General features: G+C 38.8%; 1 protein-coding gene across 1 annotated transcript in view; it reads left to right on the top strand.

Annotated features, from left to right (window-relative positions):
• Positions 1-2,128: 2,128 nt before the first annotated feature.
• The window catches only part of myo10 (myosin X), a 128,653-nt gene continuing 114,849 nt past the window's right edge, over positions 2,129-15,932 (top strand). The window contains exon 1 of the mRNA XM_038286165.1: positions 2,129-2,533. Within this exon, the coding sequence (XP_038142093.1) occupies positions 2,513-2,533 (21 nt within the window). The 5' untranslated portion in view covers positions 2,129-2,512. The remainder of the gene's footprint in view (positions 2,534-15,932) is intronic.

Genomic DNA, 15,932 nt, shown 5'->3' with positions numbered 1-15,932 from the left:
ATAGGTCAGGTGTTACCATGGTGACAGGTGACCTGTGCAAAGCTGTTACATTTAGTGACCACCTCTGAGAGAAAAAGGTAGGAGGAGTTCACAGATTATCAGAGACACATTAACACAGAAACAAAACGCCCTAACAAAACATGTCAGCTGTGCTCTGTAATAACCAATGACTATTTACTGGCCAAATGACAATGAAAAGCTGGGAATGTTAAGTTACTGCAGAGACTGGAAGCCCTATCCTACTCTGATTCCTATCTGTAAAATTAATGTTTGGGTTATTTAAAGTCATGACTAATAATAAACTTAGTGCACTTAAAGTTACCCTTAGAGTGGAAGAAGATAAACTAAAGTTGCAAATATCTGATTTGCAGTTGACTTAGTTTTAATGCACAATGGGAGACATAAAAGAGGAAAATAAAAATGCTAGTTTTGCTCCATTTTGCAAACAATTACATTTAATGGTATTAAAAATACTAGAAATTTAAAATTTAAAACAATTCTTGTTTTTATGACCATGGATTCATTTTGCACAGTAAGTGTGTTCTTACATTTATTGTTTGAGACAGAAAGTCCAAAAGACATGAAAAAAAGCAACAGACATTTTATCCATCTTTTTTTAACTGTATCTGGGGAGACGCTGCTGAACTACACATAGAGCACGCCTCAGACTGTAAAGCTACAGGAAATCAAGAGAGAGGGTGAAAACGTCCCTTCAGGTATAATAAGATGAGCCATCAGCCAAAGCAACACTGAACCAGACCTTATAATCATGCTCATAACCACCAAAAACACCATATATCCAACAGCTTTTCACAAAGATGACCAGAACTACACCAAAGCGCACATAAAGTGAAAAAAAGAGTAAAGAAAAATACTTTTAGGAGTCATTTAATAGCATTGTGCTTTCTACTTTTGTTTGAGTAAAAATATGAAAAAAGTACTTCAGTAAAATTTCTGGCTACTCTACGCATTGTGAGTAACTTTGCTTCATAAAATCAAGCTTGTTTTAATTCAGCAGGGGGAGAAAGACTTTCTTCTTGCCCGCTCTCAAAGCTTATTGGTTTAGTTCTATTTTCCATTTGTTGAGTCTGAAAATCCAATAAGCAGTATAAACTATTAATATAGTAAGTTTTATAACTCAGACAATGTATTTTGACAAGTGTTCATTCCACCTACATTTGCTATTATGTAATCACTGTTTGCTATATGTTTATTTTTTATCTCAGTCTTTTAAACACCAGAAATTGCATATAACTTTATATTTTATTTAACTTGGTGAAGTTACACTATACTTTTTCACTCTTACTTGAGTAAGTTTAAGGATGGCAACTTTTTATTTTATTTGGGTAAAAATATGATGAAGTAATGATACTTTTAATAGAATACATTTTTTCGGGTACTTTACCCTCCAGGGAGCAGAACCTAAAGGTCCAGTGGGCTGGCCAAACAACTGAAGTGTGGAAAAGGTTGCAAGCCTAATGTAAAGTGGTGGCAGTATTATGTTTTATGGAGGTTTTACTGCCAAAGTGACTGATGCACCTCAGAAAACAAGTGACATCAGAGAGAAAGACCATAATTATTGAAGTAACATGTTAAAACAACAAAAAGGAAGTTAGGCTTGAACATAATGGGTCTTTGAAATGGTCAATCACTGTCAGCAAAGGACCAGTGTTAGCAGTAAAAAGGTTTGAAGAAAACAAAGTCAATGTTTTGTGGAATTATAAATATGAGCTCAAAAGATGAGTGTGAAAAAGGCTGCCTTTAAACCCAACACAGTTATATCAGTCCTGGCTGAAGAAATGGGTCAAAATTCTACCAAACTATTCTGAGAAGCTCAATAAAGGCGCTTTAGAACAAAATACTAAAGCAAATATATAAACCTTGGGGTAAATATTATTATTTCCCCCATCATGCAGACAACAAGCAGATAGAAATAACACAGTTAGATGCAACCTGGTTTAAAACATGTAATGTTTAGTCTGAATAAGACTGAAAAAAACTTTAACTGTGTATTTTAATATCTGACCCTTACAGTAGGGGGAGTCAGTGAGGAGGAGGATGGCTGGAGAGGAGGAGGATGGCTGAGGAGGAGGAGAGGGAGGAGCTCTTCCATTATTGTCCAGGGGGTTGGGCGATGGACTCTCTGGGAGAAGCGCCTCCAAAGTTACCCCGGCTTTCCCTCCGTCCGGTTCTTCCCTTCTCCTGACACCTCTCTCCAAACAGGCGCAGATCGCAGTGATCCACATCCAGGCGCAGCCGAGGCGCGCGGTGTGCAGGACGCAGTCTGGCTAGAAGAAATGAAAGTTTCCCTTCTCGATGAATAACTCATGAAACAAAGAGCAGATGTGCTCCTGCAGCTCCACACGGACTGTCTGAAGGACCATCCAGCAGCGCACTGACAGCAATGAAGAGGATGCGCTGAAACGCTCCAATCTGAAAATCATTCAGCTTGGAATGAGTTGGACGCGCGGTTTTCATACAGTAAATCCCCTGGGATTAAAATAAAGGAGCAATGGATAACTTCTTCACTGAGGTAAGAGAAATCTGCAGCTCATCTACTCTTGCAGTAATCCCACTCCTCTAAAGCATCTTCAGATGAGCAGCTTGGATGATCAGAAACTTTTGCAGCAGATAGTTTTTATTAAAACACATTTGCATGTTTTCTCAGTGATGCATCATGCAAATTGTGGTGTAATTGTGCTTTATGGGGTTGTTGTAAACCCAGCAGTTCCTGCTGATGGTATAAAGGTGCAATAAACGTAATCATATCTGCAATAAATCCATGACAGACGCTCTGTGGGGCTCAGTGGGATTGCTGGAGGTGTTTCACTGAAACATGAAATATGTATTGGGAACCTCAGAGGGGGAGTTTGGACCTGGTCCCAGTGGATCTTTGGTATTTCCGTACCTCTTTTTCTGGTTTCCTCCAATAAAGAAAGAAAAGGGGGGTTAAAAGTCCCGAAGAGCTATTAATAGAAATCTGAACCTCTGAGCTTCTGGGTCTGCAGAAGCCACTTGTTGAATGAACGCTTGGTGTTTCTGGTATGTTCTAGTTTACCTGGATGATTTTTTATTTTTATTTTTTTTTTGCAACATTCATGCAGATGGATGCATAAAAGAGCAGCTATACTCCAGGCCACCTTAATTCTGCTAAAGGAACAATGGTTTGAGAAGTGTTGAGTCAATGCAGGGCAAAGCTTTGTTAAATGATTCTAGCTCCCAGGAAGTGACACATCTACAGGTGCTGGTCATAAAATTAGAATATCATGAAAAAGTAGATTGATTTCAGTAATTCCATTTAAAAAGTGAAACTTGTATATTATATTCATACATTACATACAAACTCATATATTTCAGATGTTTATTTTGTTTAATTTTGATGATTACAAATGACAACAAATGAAAATCTCAAATTCATCATATCAGAAAATTAGAATATTACTGAAGACCAATAAAAACAAAGGATTTATAGAAATGTTGGCCAACTGAAAAGTATGAACATGAAAAGTATGAGCATGTACAGCACTCAGTATTTAGTTGGGCCTCCTTTGGCCTGTATTACTGCAGCAATGCGGCGTGGCATGGAGTCGATCAGTCTGTGGCACTGCTCAGGTGTTATGATAGCCCAGGTTGCTCTAATAGTGGCTTTTAGCTCTTCTGAATTGTTGGGTCTGGTGTATTGCATCTTCTTCTTCACAATACCCCATAGATTTTCTATGGGGTTAAGGTCAGGAGAGTTTGCTGGCCAATTAAGAACAGGGATACCATGGTCCTTCAACCAGGTACTGGTAGCTTTGGCACTGTGTGCAGGTGCCAAGTCCTGTTGGAAAATGAAATCTGCATCTCCAAAAAGTTGGTCAGCTGCAGGAAGCATGAAGTGCTCTAAAACTTCCTGGTATGTGGCTGCGTTGACCCTGGACCTCAGAAAACACAATGGACCAACACCAGCAGATGACATGGCACCCCAAACCATCACTGACTGTGGAAACTTTACACTGGACTTCAAGCAACGTGGATGAAGTGCCTCTCTTCTTTTCCTCCAGACTCTGGGACCTTGATTTCCAAAGGAAATGCAAAATTTACTTTCATCAGAGAACATGACTTTGGACCACTCACCAGCAGTCCAGTCCTGTTTCTCTTTAGCCCAGGCAAGACGCTTCTGACGCTGTCTGTGGTTCAAGAGTGGCTTGACACAAGGAATGCGACAGCAGAAACCCATGTCTTTCATACGTCTGTGTGTGGTGGTTCTTGAAGCACTCACTCCAGCTGCAGTCCACTCTTTGTGAATCTCCCCCACATTTTTGAATGGGTTTTGTTTCACAATCCTCTCCAGGGTGCGGTTATCTCTCTTGCTTGTACACTTTTTTCGACCACATCTTTTCCTTCCCTTCGCCTCTCTATTAATGTGCTTGGACACTGAGCTCTGTGAACAGCCAGCCTCTTTAGCGATGACCTTTTGTGTCTTGCCCTCCTTGTGCAAGGTGTCGATGGTCGTCTTTTGGACAACTGTCAAGTCAGCAGTCTTCCCCATGATTGTGTAGCCTATAGAACTAGACTGAAAGACCATTTAAAGGCTTTTGCAGGTGGTTTGAGTTAATTAGCTGATTAGAGTGTGGCACCAGGGGCCATCAATTTTGAACCTTTTCACAATATTCTAATTTTCTGATATGATGAATTTGAGGTTTTCATTTGTTGTCATTTGTAATCCTCAAAATTAAACAAAATAAACATCTGAAATATATGAGTTTGTATGTAATGTATGAATATAATATACAAGTTTCACTTTTTAAATGGAATTACTGAAATCAATCTACTTTTTCATGATATTCTAATTTTATGACCAGCACCTGTAGAAGTGGTGACATCCACTGTACTGCTATGTATCATCAGGCAGTTCATTTAGCATCTAACAGTCAGTCATTAACTGCAATTTTCTTTCCATTTTTTTCACTTAACCTTTAACTCAGATGTCAGTAAAGAACCTTTTGTTTTGGTGTAATTCAGTGGCGTTTAAAAGGGATTCAATGAATGGAAGGGCCTCTGAAATTCAATTTTAACAATAAGTCAGCCATTGTTTTTTTTTCTTTCAGTGCACCCATAACCAGGTCTGTATTGGCTCACGTGTGCCATTTCCTCTTTACTGTCGCTTCATGCATGCTCAGTGAGAGGAATTGCTGTTGTCTCAATGAGTCGATGCAATCATCTGGTTTTCCTTAGATAGAAAACTTTGAGCTGACTCTAATGTACCTTGAGATGAAATGTTGTGAATGGCGCTATATAAATAAACTGAATTGAACTGAACACACCAGTTTGTGTGGCTTTAAATGTCTGCATTCTGGAGGCAAGTTTACATGTTGTTGGTTCTGCAACTGCTTCGTTTGGCGGGACCTAAAAGTTTGCTCTTCACCCAAACATAGCTTTGTCTGGACGAGGCCTAACTGTTGGAAGCTCAGGCAACTGCCTCTTAACTCTTATCCTTCACTTGCAATGGTGCCACTGATACCTGTGCTGACTGTCATAGACATGCCTGATCCTTGAATTTTAAGCTCCCTGAATTCTTTATCTGACATCTTAAGTGGATTTCATGAAATGCCCCCTGACATTGCTTTTCTTTAAAATCCTGAGCAGGTTTACGTTTTCAGGCTGTGTTTGATTCATGATATCTATGATTCATTTGGTTTTACAGCGTCAGGGAGCCACACCTTAAAGCGATGATGTCAGCCAGGTGAAATAAATGAGTCATCTCTGAATATGATTAGTGAGAGTTCACCAACAGGTTTCTACGGAGGTATTTTAAAACCAGTTTTAACGGTTTGACAGAAAATTTATGAAACACTGTCCACTGACAAAAAAAAAGTGTTTTCATTGCTGCAGAGGTGTTTTTGAAATCGTTTGAGGCATTTTCAGTGGAATGAGGGGTCAAAGGTCGTGGGACTGAGTGAGAACTTATAGGTGCGGGTGTAAAACAAACAGTGTGCAGTACCAGAGTCGTTCACCCTGCAGTACAGAGTTGCGTCGGTCCCATGATGAGCAAACTGTACATCTAGTGGTTTCGCATCTACCACTGGTAGCTCTGAAAAGTGACAGCAAGTTTTTTTTTTTTTTTTCTCCCCCTCAGCCTAAAGCAGACCAACGTGCACAATAGTTTCAAATGTCGAACGCCTGCTTTTATGTCTGCCAGCGAATCGCAGCTGAAACAAAGAGCCCACTCTTTAAGGAAAAGGCCATTTGACGAGGAAGTAAAGAAGAATCCAGTTTGAGCTGAGAGGAATGCCAACTGGGAAGGAAGCTGGAGAAAGAAGAAGAAAAAAAAAAACTTTTTATTCTCGGCGGTCTTGTTGTAATAAACTCCATTATGAGGTCTGCTTTACAGCTTAAAGTTAGTGTGGGGGAAAAACTTCTTCCTGCTCCTCCCAAACTGTAAAACCTCTAAATCTCCTCATAACGTTACTTGTTATGTTTTAAAAATCCTTTCGCAGTTTTAAAAAAGGTTCCTCTTTTCAACTCTAAACGTTAATTTTCTCATACAATCATATTTTTACCAATAAACTATTTGAGATGTATTTAATCCTAAACTCTATGGATATTTAAATCTTTAAAACTACGATTTCTGTTTTTAAAATGAAGTAAAATCGAAAACACACAAATTGTCACTTTTCTCTATGATTTTTTATTTCGATTCCGGACTATTTTTCAGGTTTTAAGTTTGTTTGTCAAACTTTAATCCTGCTATTATTATAGGTCTATAAACATAGTTCAGATTCTTTTAAAATGTGTTTTGGTGTTAATATAAAGATTGTTCATATTTAAATATATTAAAAAAATGTATAATTAACCATTTAAAGGAGAATTCCGGGTTTTAACACTTTTAGCCCATTTTCTGTAGTGTCCAGGATGAAATCGAATGATCGACACCAAAATTTTGACAATTGGTCCTGTCTCTGCTTTTTGGCTCATGCAGAATCCCCCCCTGGCTGCTTCAGAATGGCTTCCATAGTGCATGTCCGATAATGTCCTTAAAACAACCTTAAACGTTCTTTTTTTAAAATATGCTACTCACCGGGTCGTCAGCGCTGTTCAATGACGTTCCAAAAAAAGTTCCGTGTTTTATTTAGCATTTTGTAAATCCCAGAACTATTTTTTCCGATACATCACAACCGCATATAAACTTCCGCTTCCCGTTCGAATCTGAAGCGTTGCACACTCCAGACCACTAGTTGGCAACAATGTCTCTATATACTCCTCCTCACTATATTCCGGTTCAAAACAGTATCCTCTACCGTCAAACTCAAAGTCCAATATGTCCTCATCAAGAATCCACCTTTCGTATTCCATTTTCAGAGTTTTTTAAAGTGTTTAACAGAGACGTTAGCACCTCGACGTCGGAGTACACAGAGTGAAGCGAAAAGACTACAACTAAGTGTAGTCTTTTCCCCATTTCCGTTTCCGGTGGCGGAGGGATATTGACTATTCCAACAGAACTCAATGGGATTTACAAAATGCTAAATAAAACACTACAGCAACGTTTTTTCTTCACGAAACTTTTTTTGGAACGTCATTGAACAGCGCTGACGACCCGGTGAGTAGCATATTTTAAAAAAAGAACGTTTAAGGTTGTTTTAAGGACATTATCGGACATGCACTATGGAAGCCATTCTGAAGCAGCCAGGGGGGGATTCTGCATGAGCCAAAAAGCAGAGACAGGACCAATTGTCAAAATTTTGGTGTCGATCATTCGATTTCATCCTACCTGGACACTACAGAAAATGGGCTAAAAGTGTTAAAAACCGGAATTCTCCTTTAAACACTTAACCAAGTAATTTAATCCTTCCTTTTTTATTTCCTAAGATCATCTTTCATCAGATTGCAAATGTTGCTTGTTACCTTGTTGTTTCCAGCTACCAAATCTATTATCAGGAGCTATATTTTTTATTTCAAGGCACTTTTTTCATACCCAGAGTTAAAACTGGAAGTTGTGACTCCTGGAAGTGATGGAGGTATATCCCAGAGGCGGTGACCAGCTATACGACTCCAAGCTTGGTAATAGTTTTATTTTAATCCACTATGAGCAGCTCTGGATTATTAAATAAGTGACTGCCCTAGAGGAAGAGTGACAGACAAACAGAAGGATCTCGGTACTAAATCAGTGTCTATTTATAAATAAGCAACTGGCTTTGCAGAATCAGAAAATGACCTCATCTCCCAATTTTAAGAGCTACATTTCAGATTTAAATCATTTTCCATCATTTTATGAGCTAAAGTATTAAAATTTTCTCTTACATAATCAAGTTTCTTTTATAGACCTCACCTAAAGTCATTAGTATTTTAAAAAGAAAACATATTTCTAATATACCAAATTCTTATTCTTTGATTACCCAAGTAAATTGGCATTTAAACATTTTTGTTTTCTGTTTTTTGTTCATATAGGCTGATGGACTAAAATTACATTTCAGTAGCATCTAACTCAACATTACAGCCACGATTAGGGAGGTATGTAAACAGCTGCAGGAGATGAAGCTAAGGGCCTGCTCCTTTAAAAACGCCATAGTGGAAAGTCAGCATGTACTCAACTGGAATCCATTAAGGATGTATATCTACTAGTGTGTTACGGCACTTATCGGAGTTCTGTCTCAATTATCTGATCCACATTACATGATCTAAGAAGAAAGGTGAGCGCATCAAACAGGAAGTCCTATGTCATTCAATCAAATAGACGGGACTGATTTCACGGTAGATCCCAATGTGTGTTTATTTCTAAATGGTCTATGTTTTTTTTTTTTTCGCAGCTTATCCAGGGACAGAAGTGTTTAAATTTAACAGCATTTTTTTTCTTTTGGTGATTAACTCCATCAGCCACAGTCAGTTTAAGGTTTACAATAAAGCCTGGATATTAGAGTGTTTGTGATTAACATATCTGATGCCGGTACTTTTATTTTAAAGCAGGGATGCCAAACTCAAGTCTTTGAAGGCCGGTGGTACCCTTCAACTTTTTAGATGTCTACCTGGTCCAACCCACCTGAATCAAATGGTTTAAAGCCTCGGCTGAAGTCAAGTCCTACAGGGTCCGTTAAAGTTTAAGTGTATCTAAAAGGTGCAGGACACTGGCCTTAGAGGGCTGGACTCTTAACAATACTCATGAAGCTCTAACATTAACGTAAAATTTTCCCCTCTGATTCGAGGCGAAATCTTTACCATTCTTAGTATAAAGCTAGCTTAGGACAAAATTAGGTTTGTTTATAGTCTTAGGGCACCAAATGTGCTTTTTGTTGATTTAATGTGGTGTATATATTTAAACTTTAAAGTAGATGAATAAGATTTTATTCATTTGGCGATGGTTGGAATCTCATTTGTCTAAGAATATTTGAGATTGTTTTATTTTGTATGCTGAAACTCGTTATTCAGAATTTTACGTTGATAATCTCCCATTTGGTCTGTGAGCTAATACCATAACAGCCATGTCTCAGTGCGAAATGTCTCATTCAGGGCCTATGTGATGTTCAGAGACAATAAACTAGAGGAAGGTTTGTTTAAGTGCTTCTGGTGCTGAATGCAGCAGCTTTAAAAAATGTGTTATTTTCTTCACTAAGCCTCTGCGTCACCCAATAGACATTGGTTCAAAGGGTTTGAGGAGTAGCTGAAGCAGCACAACTTCTACACATTTTCTCTCTGATCTTCCCTTCAGACGCGTTCAGGAGCAACTAGCAACTTTTGCTCCACTAGCTTTGCTTTTTAAATATAAATGCTATGCTGCAGAGAAGTACTCACGGCTCCAAACTGTAGGGACACGATGGTGTTGACAATGACACATCCTTCAGCAGGAGGTTCCTTGTCTCTAATTACCGAGCTGCAGCCAAAACAGTCTGGACCAGAGTCAGCGCAGCCTCTATAAATGGCCTGGCCACAAATCCGGTGCACAGTTTTTCATCACCTTGCCATTAACTTTGAAAAATAACAGTGACAATCGGAGGGGTTTACAGTAAAGTTCCTAAACCAGACCTCGTAAAACTGCTAAAATTAGTGTAGACATGAGATCTATGGCCAAGAGAGGCTCTGTTTTAGAACAAAATGAATGTTTTGATGAAGTTTTAAGGTTCTGGCTTTAAATTTCCACTTTAAATCTTGGATATGTTTAAAATCTATCAAAGACTCTTGAAGTAACGACTTTTTGTATGAAACTTCTTTGCAGCAGTTTAAAACAGAGCAAGGCAGGTTTTGACTGAAGTTTACCAGCCCAAACATTTATGGCTGCAAAGCAACTTAATGCCGCTCAGTGGGTGATGGTGATTGGCTGCTCCAGGTTTGATTGTGTCCAATAAAGAGTTGGCATCTGGTCATTCAGCTCCGTCATCTGGTGCTTGCTGTGTGTTTGATGTGGAGCGTGTGTGTTGACACGGGGGAGTCAGTGGGTTTGTTTATATTTGAACTGGAGGGTGTGGAACCAGGTAGGCTCCAGCCTTCAGCCAATCAGACAGCATCTCTGCCTCAGGTGTGTGTTTGTTGTGATCACAGTGTTAGAGACGGCAAATAACCAGGTCAAAGATTAGTAAATGTTGTCTGTTTAACAGAATTAGTGCTGTCAGGTTTTATTCCCATGAAGAAACGTTTCAACTGAATGTTTTCCTTTCACCCCGTATGAGAAGTTCTTATCAGAGTGTGTCAACATTTCTTGTTTGGTGAGTTTGTGACAGAGTGATTGGGTGAGCTCCATGTAGGCAGACCAGAGGGATCCTGTGGGGGGTGACTGCTGAGGTGGAGCTTGTATGCAAAAACTCCTCTTTTGAAAATCAGCCATTTGATTTCCGTCTTTAAGCAAGGCATGGAAAATGCACAACTTGGCTGTGAGCTTTAGAAATAAACGTTGGAGACTAAAGCACACCAAGCATAGAGTAGAATAATAACTTGACTGTCGGTCACACACAGTGATAAGTTTTTGTTTATTTTGGCTTTCTATGCCACACAATGGCAGCCCTCTGCTCCCCAAGGAGATGGGTCAAATGCAGAGAGTGAATTTCCCCCATTGTTAGATTTACATGATACATCAGGCATTTTCATGCTGCTTATTCTGAATTTTCTGCTCATAACATGTTTGAAACATGAAATTTCATGTTTGAAATATGACGTGCTTAGTGTTACAGGGATAATTTGGCTAATAACAAATTATCCTGTTTCTACTTATGCAACATTAGTCTGCACAAAGCAAAACAATCAGATGGACACATGAGCCATGTACGGAGGCCTTAGTCCTAGAAGCCGCCAAGCCGGGTTCGAGTCTGACCTGTGGTTGTTTCTGTCTCTCCCCCTCTCTCATTCCCCCATTCCTGTCAGCCAACTGTCCAAAAAACAAGACTCTAGTGCCATAAAAAAAAAAACAACAACAAAAAAACAGCATGACCTAACTGTTTGTAAAATGGATCAACAGGAACGATTCTTGTGTTTGAGTTTCCACATTGCATGAGTAGTTGAGTTTCTCATGAGGTCTCTTTCCAAGTTACAGAATTTAAAGTTAGAATTAGATCATTTTTTATGATTATTTTAATAATGCATCAAAAAGTTAGCGAAACCTATTTATTAAAGCTTTTCCAGGTAAGCAGAAAAAATATAAAAACTGTTTCAAAGCTGAAGGTCTACCATCTAATGCTGTTTCATGACTTGTTTGTGAGGCAGCGACCTCCACTGCAGTTTTTTTCATGAGGCATTATCAGCTCTCTGAAACCTTAAAGACAGTCTCTGTGTTTGCATGTAAATATGAAACCACCCACTCTGTAGCCCTATAATAAGCGTCCCATCTCACAAATCTCTTCTTGTTTTGCAATAAATATCAAAAAGATGTAAACAAAAATCTACTTATCACCATTGCTCCTGTAGAGTCTTACATTTAGATTGCATTGGATAACCAATGGCAGCCCTAAATCCATTATCTGTATTACACTGAAATAAAAATCTGAAATCAACTTTTTAGCTTGAATTATTACTACGATTGAATATCTACAGTCTCAGGCATAATAAAAAGAAAATCCATCCTTTTTTATCAGGGTTTTATGAAATACACCTACAGTTAATGTGATTTTTAGGTGGTTCATCACCCATCATCTATTTTAAAGGCTGACCAAAATAGTTCTAACAGGTAATAGAGTTGATTTCAGAGCCATAAACTGTGATTTCTTCCTTTAATACTCATAAATTTCAACAAACGTCCTGCAATCTGGAGAATGCAGCTACTTTTTATGCGATTTCAAAGTGAATGTTTTATGCTCAAGTAGAAAAAATCAACCATTTGATACGGAAATCTAGTTATTTGTGTCTAAAAAAATTGTAATTTCTAATAGAGCATTCTGTCTGAGTAGTATTTTTAGTAATTTTGGATTTAAGAGGCTGAGGTCAATGGAAGTCAGAGGTTAATGTGTTCATATGTTGGTGGGAATATCCAGGTTTATAGTGCAAGTTGGCACAGATGCGTTGCAGTTATGCTGTCAGAAAATAAACCCTGTTGAAGACAAATGATAAGCAAACATGAGCCGTTATGGCAGCTGCAGCTTTCGCAGCCCAGGCTGAGCTTAAGAGACGGTATTTCAGCACTTTGTGATTCCAAGGAAATCACACAAATAGTTGTTTAACCCAGACAAGCTCAGAGAATCCGACTTCTGCTCTTGATACTCTAATTTTGGGCTTTGAAGCAGTCAGTTTTATTTCTCTACTCCTGCTTCTCCTACTAAAAGGTTCAGCTGCATTTCTCATTTAAAACCATAAAACGGTCAAGCCCAATTATTGATGATTATCAGCCCGCCGCAACAAAGGCCAGACCCGCCCATTTTCTGCTGCGACATTTTAATGATGGAGCCACACAGTTTCTCTTTCCTTTGGCTTTTTCTTCATTTTAATGTTGAAACACGACACCTTTGAAGGAGCCAGCGAGAGCTGAAAGGAATTTAAAGGGCTTGCAGATTGGTCCTTTGTGAGCTACAAATGGCCAGTGATCCTTCTTGTTCTTGTAGCATGACTGTGGAACACGTACGGCTGAATTCCAAAAAGTTTTTGTCACCAATAGATTTTTTTTTTTTTTAGACAACCTTGATAAATAGTTACTGGGAGTCTGGGACATTTTTAGACACAGATGGTTGACATACCTCCTGTTTATGACCCTTGATGTCATGAATGAAATGAGCTTGCTTTTTAATTTGGAGAAACTGAATTTTTAAAGTAGCATTTTTCAGTTTTCATGCTCAAAAAAAACTTTAGTTTAATGGTTGCATGAGTGGATCCATCCATCCATCCATCCATCCATCCATCCATCCATCCATCCATCCATCCATCCATCCATCCATCCATCCATCCACAGCTATTTAAACCACAAACAGCTCTTCACTCTATTATTGAGCCCTGCCAGCCAATCTACCACAGTTTTATCATCTCTTACAAGAAAGACAAGTTCGGCTGTTTGAAAATACTTCCCTTTATGAAACGACCGAGATTGTTATGGTGGACTACTACGGTTAAAAGATTTGGCAGACACCTTCTAGATGTCATTATTCTAAATAATACTGGATGAGCACAACCCATCATCCAGTCTTTTTCATCTCTACTTATTCTTGGCACTGATTGGCCTCTTCAATTGAACATACCTGTTTCTCCCAGGATCTCCTGGATTCTGTTAAGCATAACATCCAATTCGAATTTGGCGATATGACATTTGTAGCACCTAGAACACATGGAAGTGAACAGAAACACACAGACCACTTCAATCAGGATAGCCGAGGGGTCTTCCCTGGGGCTAACCTAGACATAAATGTCGTTATTATGACATAAAATCTTAATAAGGGCATTTTGGACTCAAACCCATGATACCTTGTTTCAAATTGTTATGCTTTGTTAATTTCAAAGATTGTGCATTCCAACAATTGATTATTAGGGAATACAATTTCACCTAGTGTGGCTTCCTTTGTGTGATAACATGTTTGTAAAAAGTTATTTTTCTGAGGAAAACTGGTTTGATTTTTACTAATCTTAATTTATTAATGTTGCTAAACTAGCAAAGACAACACTCATACTTGTGCCCAGTTTTCTATTTGGAGTTTTTTTATTTTTACTATCAGCAGCTCCATTATAAATGTCCTGTCTGCAAATGTCTAGTTATGTTTAGAACAAATGTATTCCTGTCCTTGGTCGAGTTGAGGACTGTTAGGATCTCATTTCTTACATCATTTTTATTTCTGCTGGTTGGGAAAAAAAAGGCAGCTGAGCTCAGCTGCTGTTTTATATGTTGCTGTTAAAATAATAGCTTCCTTAAAGACGCAGACACTCTAAATGTGAGCTGAAGCTGCCTGCACTTTATCTGAAACTGGCTTCACTGCTCTACCAATAAATGGGCCAAAGAGGCAGCTGAGACTGTGGGAAATCAAACAAAGTGTCAAGGTTGTAAGTCCAGAACGAGGCCTAGACAGGGAGTCTGTTTGGTTCCCTCCACTGGGTGTTACACTGAGTGCAGCCTATAATTCTCATTTACTCTCACTGATACTGATTAAGGAAAGGTACCTTTATTTGTTTAAGGCAACAGGAAGATTCTATGTGCATTATGTGGACATGAAAAGAGGAAAATAAGGATACATGTTTAGACAGCACTGTCAAAGGCCACTCCAAACCATCACGATTCCCAGTGTTTGGTTCTGGGAATGAAAGTAGATTAGAGCTGGAAGACCTGAGTGGTCCAGGCAGTAGATAAACTAACCACAAGTCTGTGATGTATTTTAGTGCTCAGCTATTCAGTGATTTATAGACTAACAGGTATTTCAATGCGTATTCTCTTAAATAATTTTAATGATTTTAGTGATAGAAGGCTGACTTTGTTTCTGTCCTTATGTCAGGGTCAAGGTCTGATCCATCACTACACTCAGATTAAGAGCCTGATTGGTGGTTTCTAGCTATATTAACTGAAGCTGTTCGCTGGCTTTTACATGGCCGTCCTTTGGCACAAAAATGATTGCTTCCATTTTTTTTCCTTCCTTAGCTGGAGAACGTTTTTTATCATTAACTTTTTAAACCTTGATACCAGAAATGGCCTCAAGTCTTAATCAGGTCATGGAGTTATGCTTTTATTAGGTTATGTTAGCAGGGATGATGATTTCAGAAGATTGTTGCAGTGGTGAAGACGCTCCTAGAACTGTGATGATGATGATATCCACTTTGATATTTGCATATTTTCTACATTTTCTTGTTATCTTTGCTTCCATGATATTTTGATATTAAGCATTTTTGATAATGTCAAAATATATGTCTGGTGTGAGCATCTGCTGTAGTGAGATTCAGTTCAACTGGCTAAATACTGAATTACCATGGGAACTTCTGATTCATACCATGGTAAATCAGCCAACAACTATAAAACTTTGAAGTGCCCCCTATGATATGAATATTGCACACATTGAGATTTCTAGTACATTTTTTTCACATCATGATCATTATTTTGCAGCCTTATATATAACCTCTGTTGAACATTCCCACTTTGACCTTGGGGTTTCCAGCCCATACTCTGCACAGATGTTCCTGTATACTATTCCAGCCACTTGGTTAAGGTGCACCATGTAAGCTTTACCTGCCAGCATCTTACACCCTGCAGTTATGTACTGGATTGTCTCAGGGCCTCTTTGCACATTCTGTACCTGGGGTCTTGTCTGGTTTGGTAGATCTGGGCCTCTATTGCTCTGGTGCTCATGGGTTGTTCCTGTGCTGCCATGATGAGTGCCTCTGTGCAGTCCTTCAGTCCGCCTTGTCTAGCCATTGGTAGAATTTCCTGATATCCGCCACTTATGTTATGTTTCGGTTGTACATCCCGTGTAGGAGCTTATCCTCCCATGACGGAAGGCCTAGGTACCATATGCACCGCCTTGTACGGAAAGCACCCAAAAAGGAGAATTTGACGGTGATTTGAAAAGAATAAAAGC

Source organism: Cyprinodon tularosa, unplaced genomic scaffold (genome assembly GCF_016077235.1).
Source record: "Cyprinodon tularosa strain WSP-4 unplaced genomic scaffold, ASM1607723v1 ctg221, whole genome shotgun sequence".
Lineage (NCBI taxonomy): Eukaryota > Metazoa > Chordata > Actinopteri > Cyprinodontiformes > Cyprinodontidae > Cyprinodon > Cyprinodon tularosa.
This window is presented reverse-complemented; position numbering and strand designations above follow the sequence as displayed.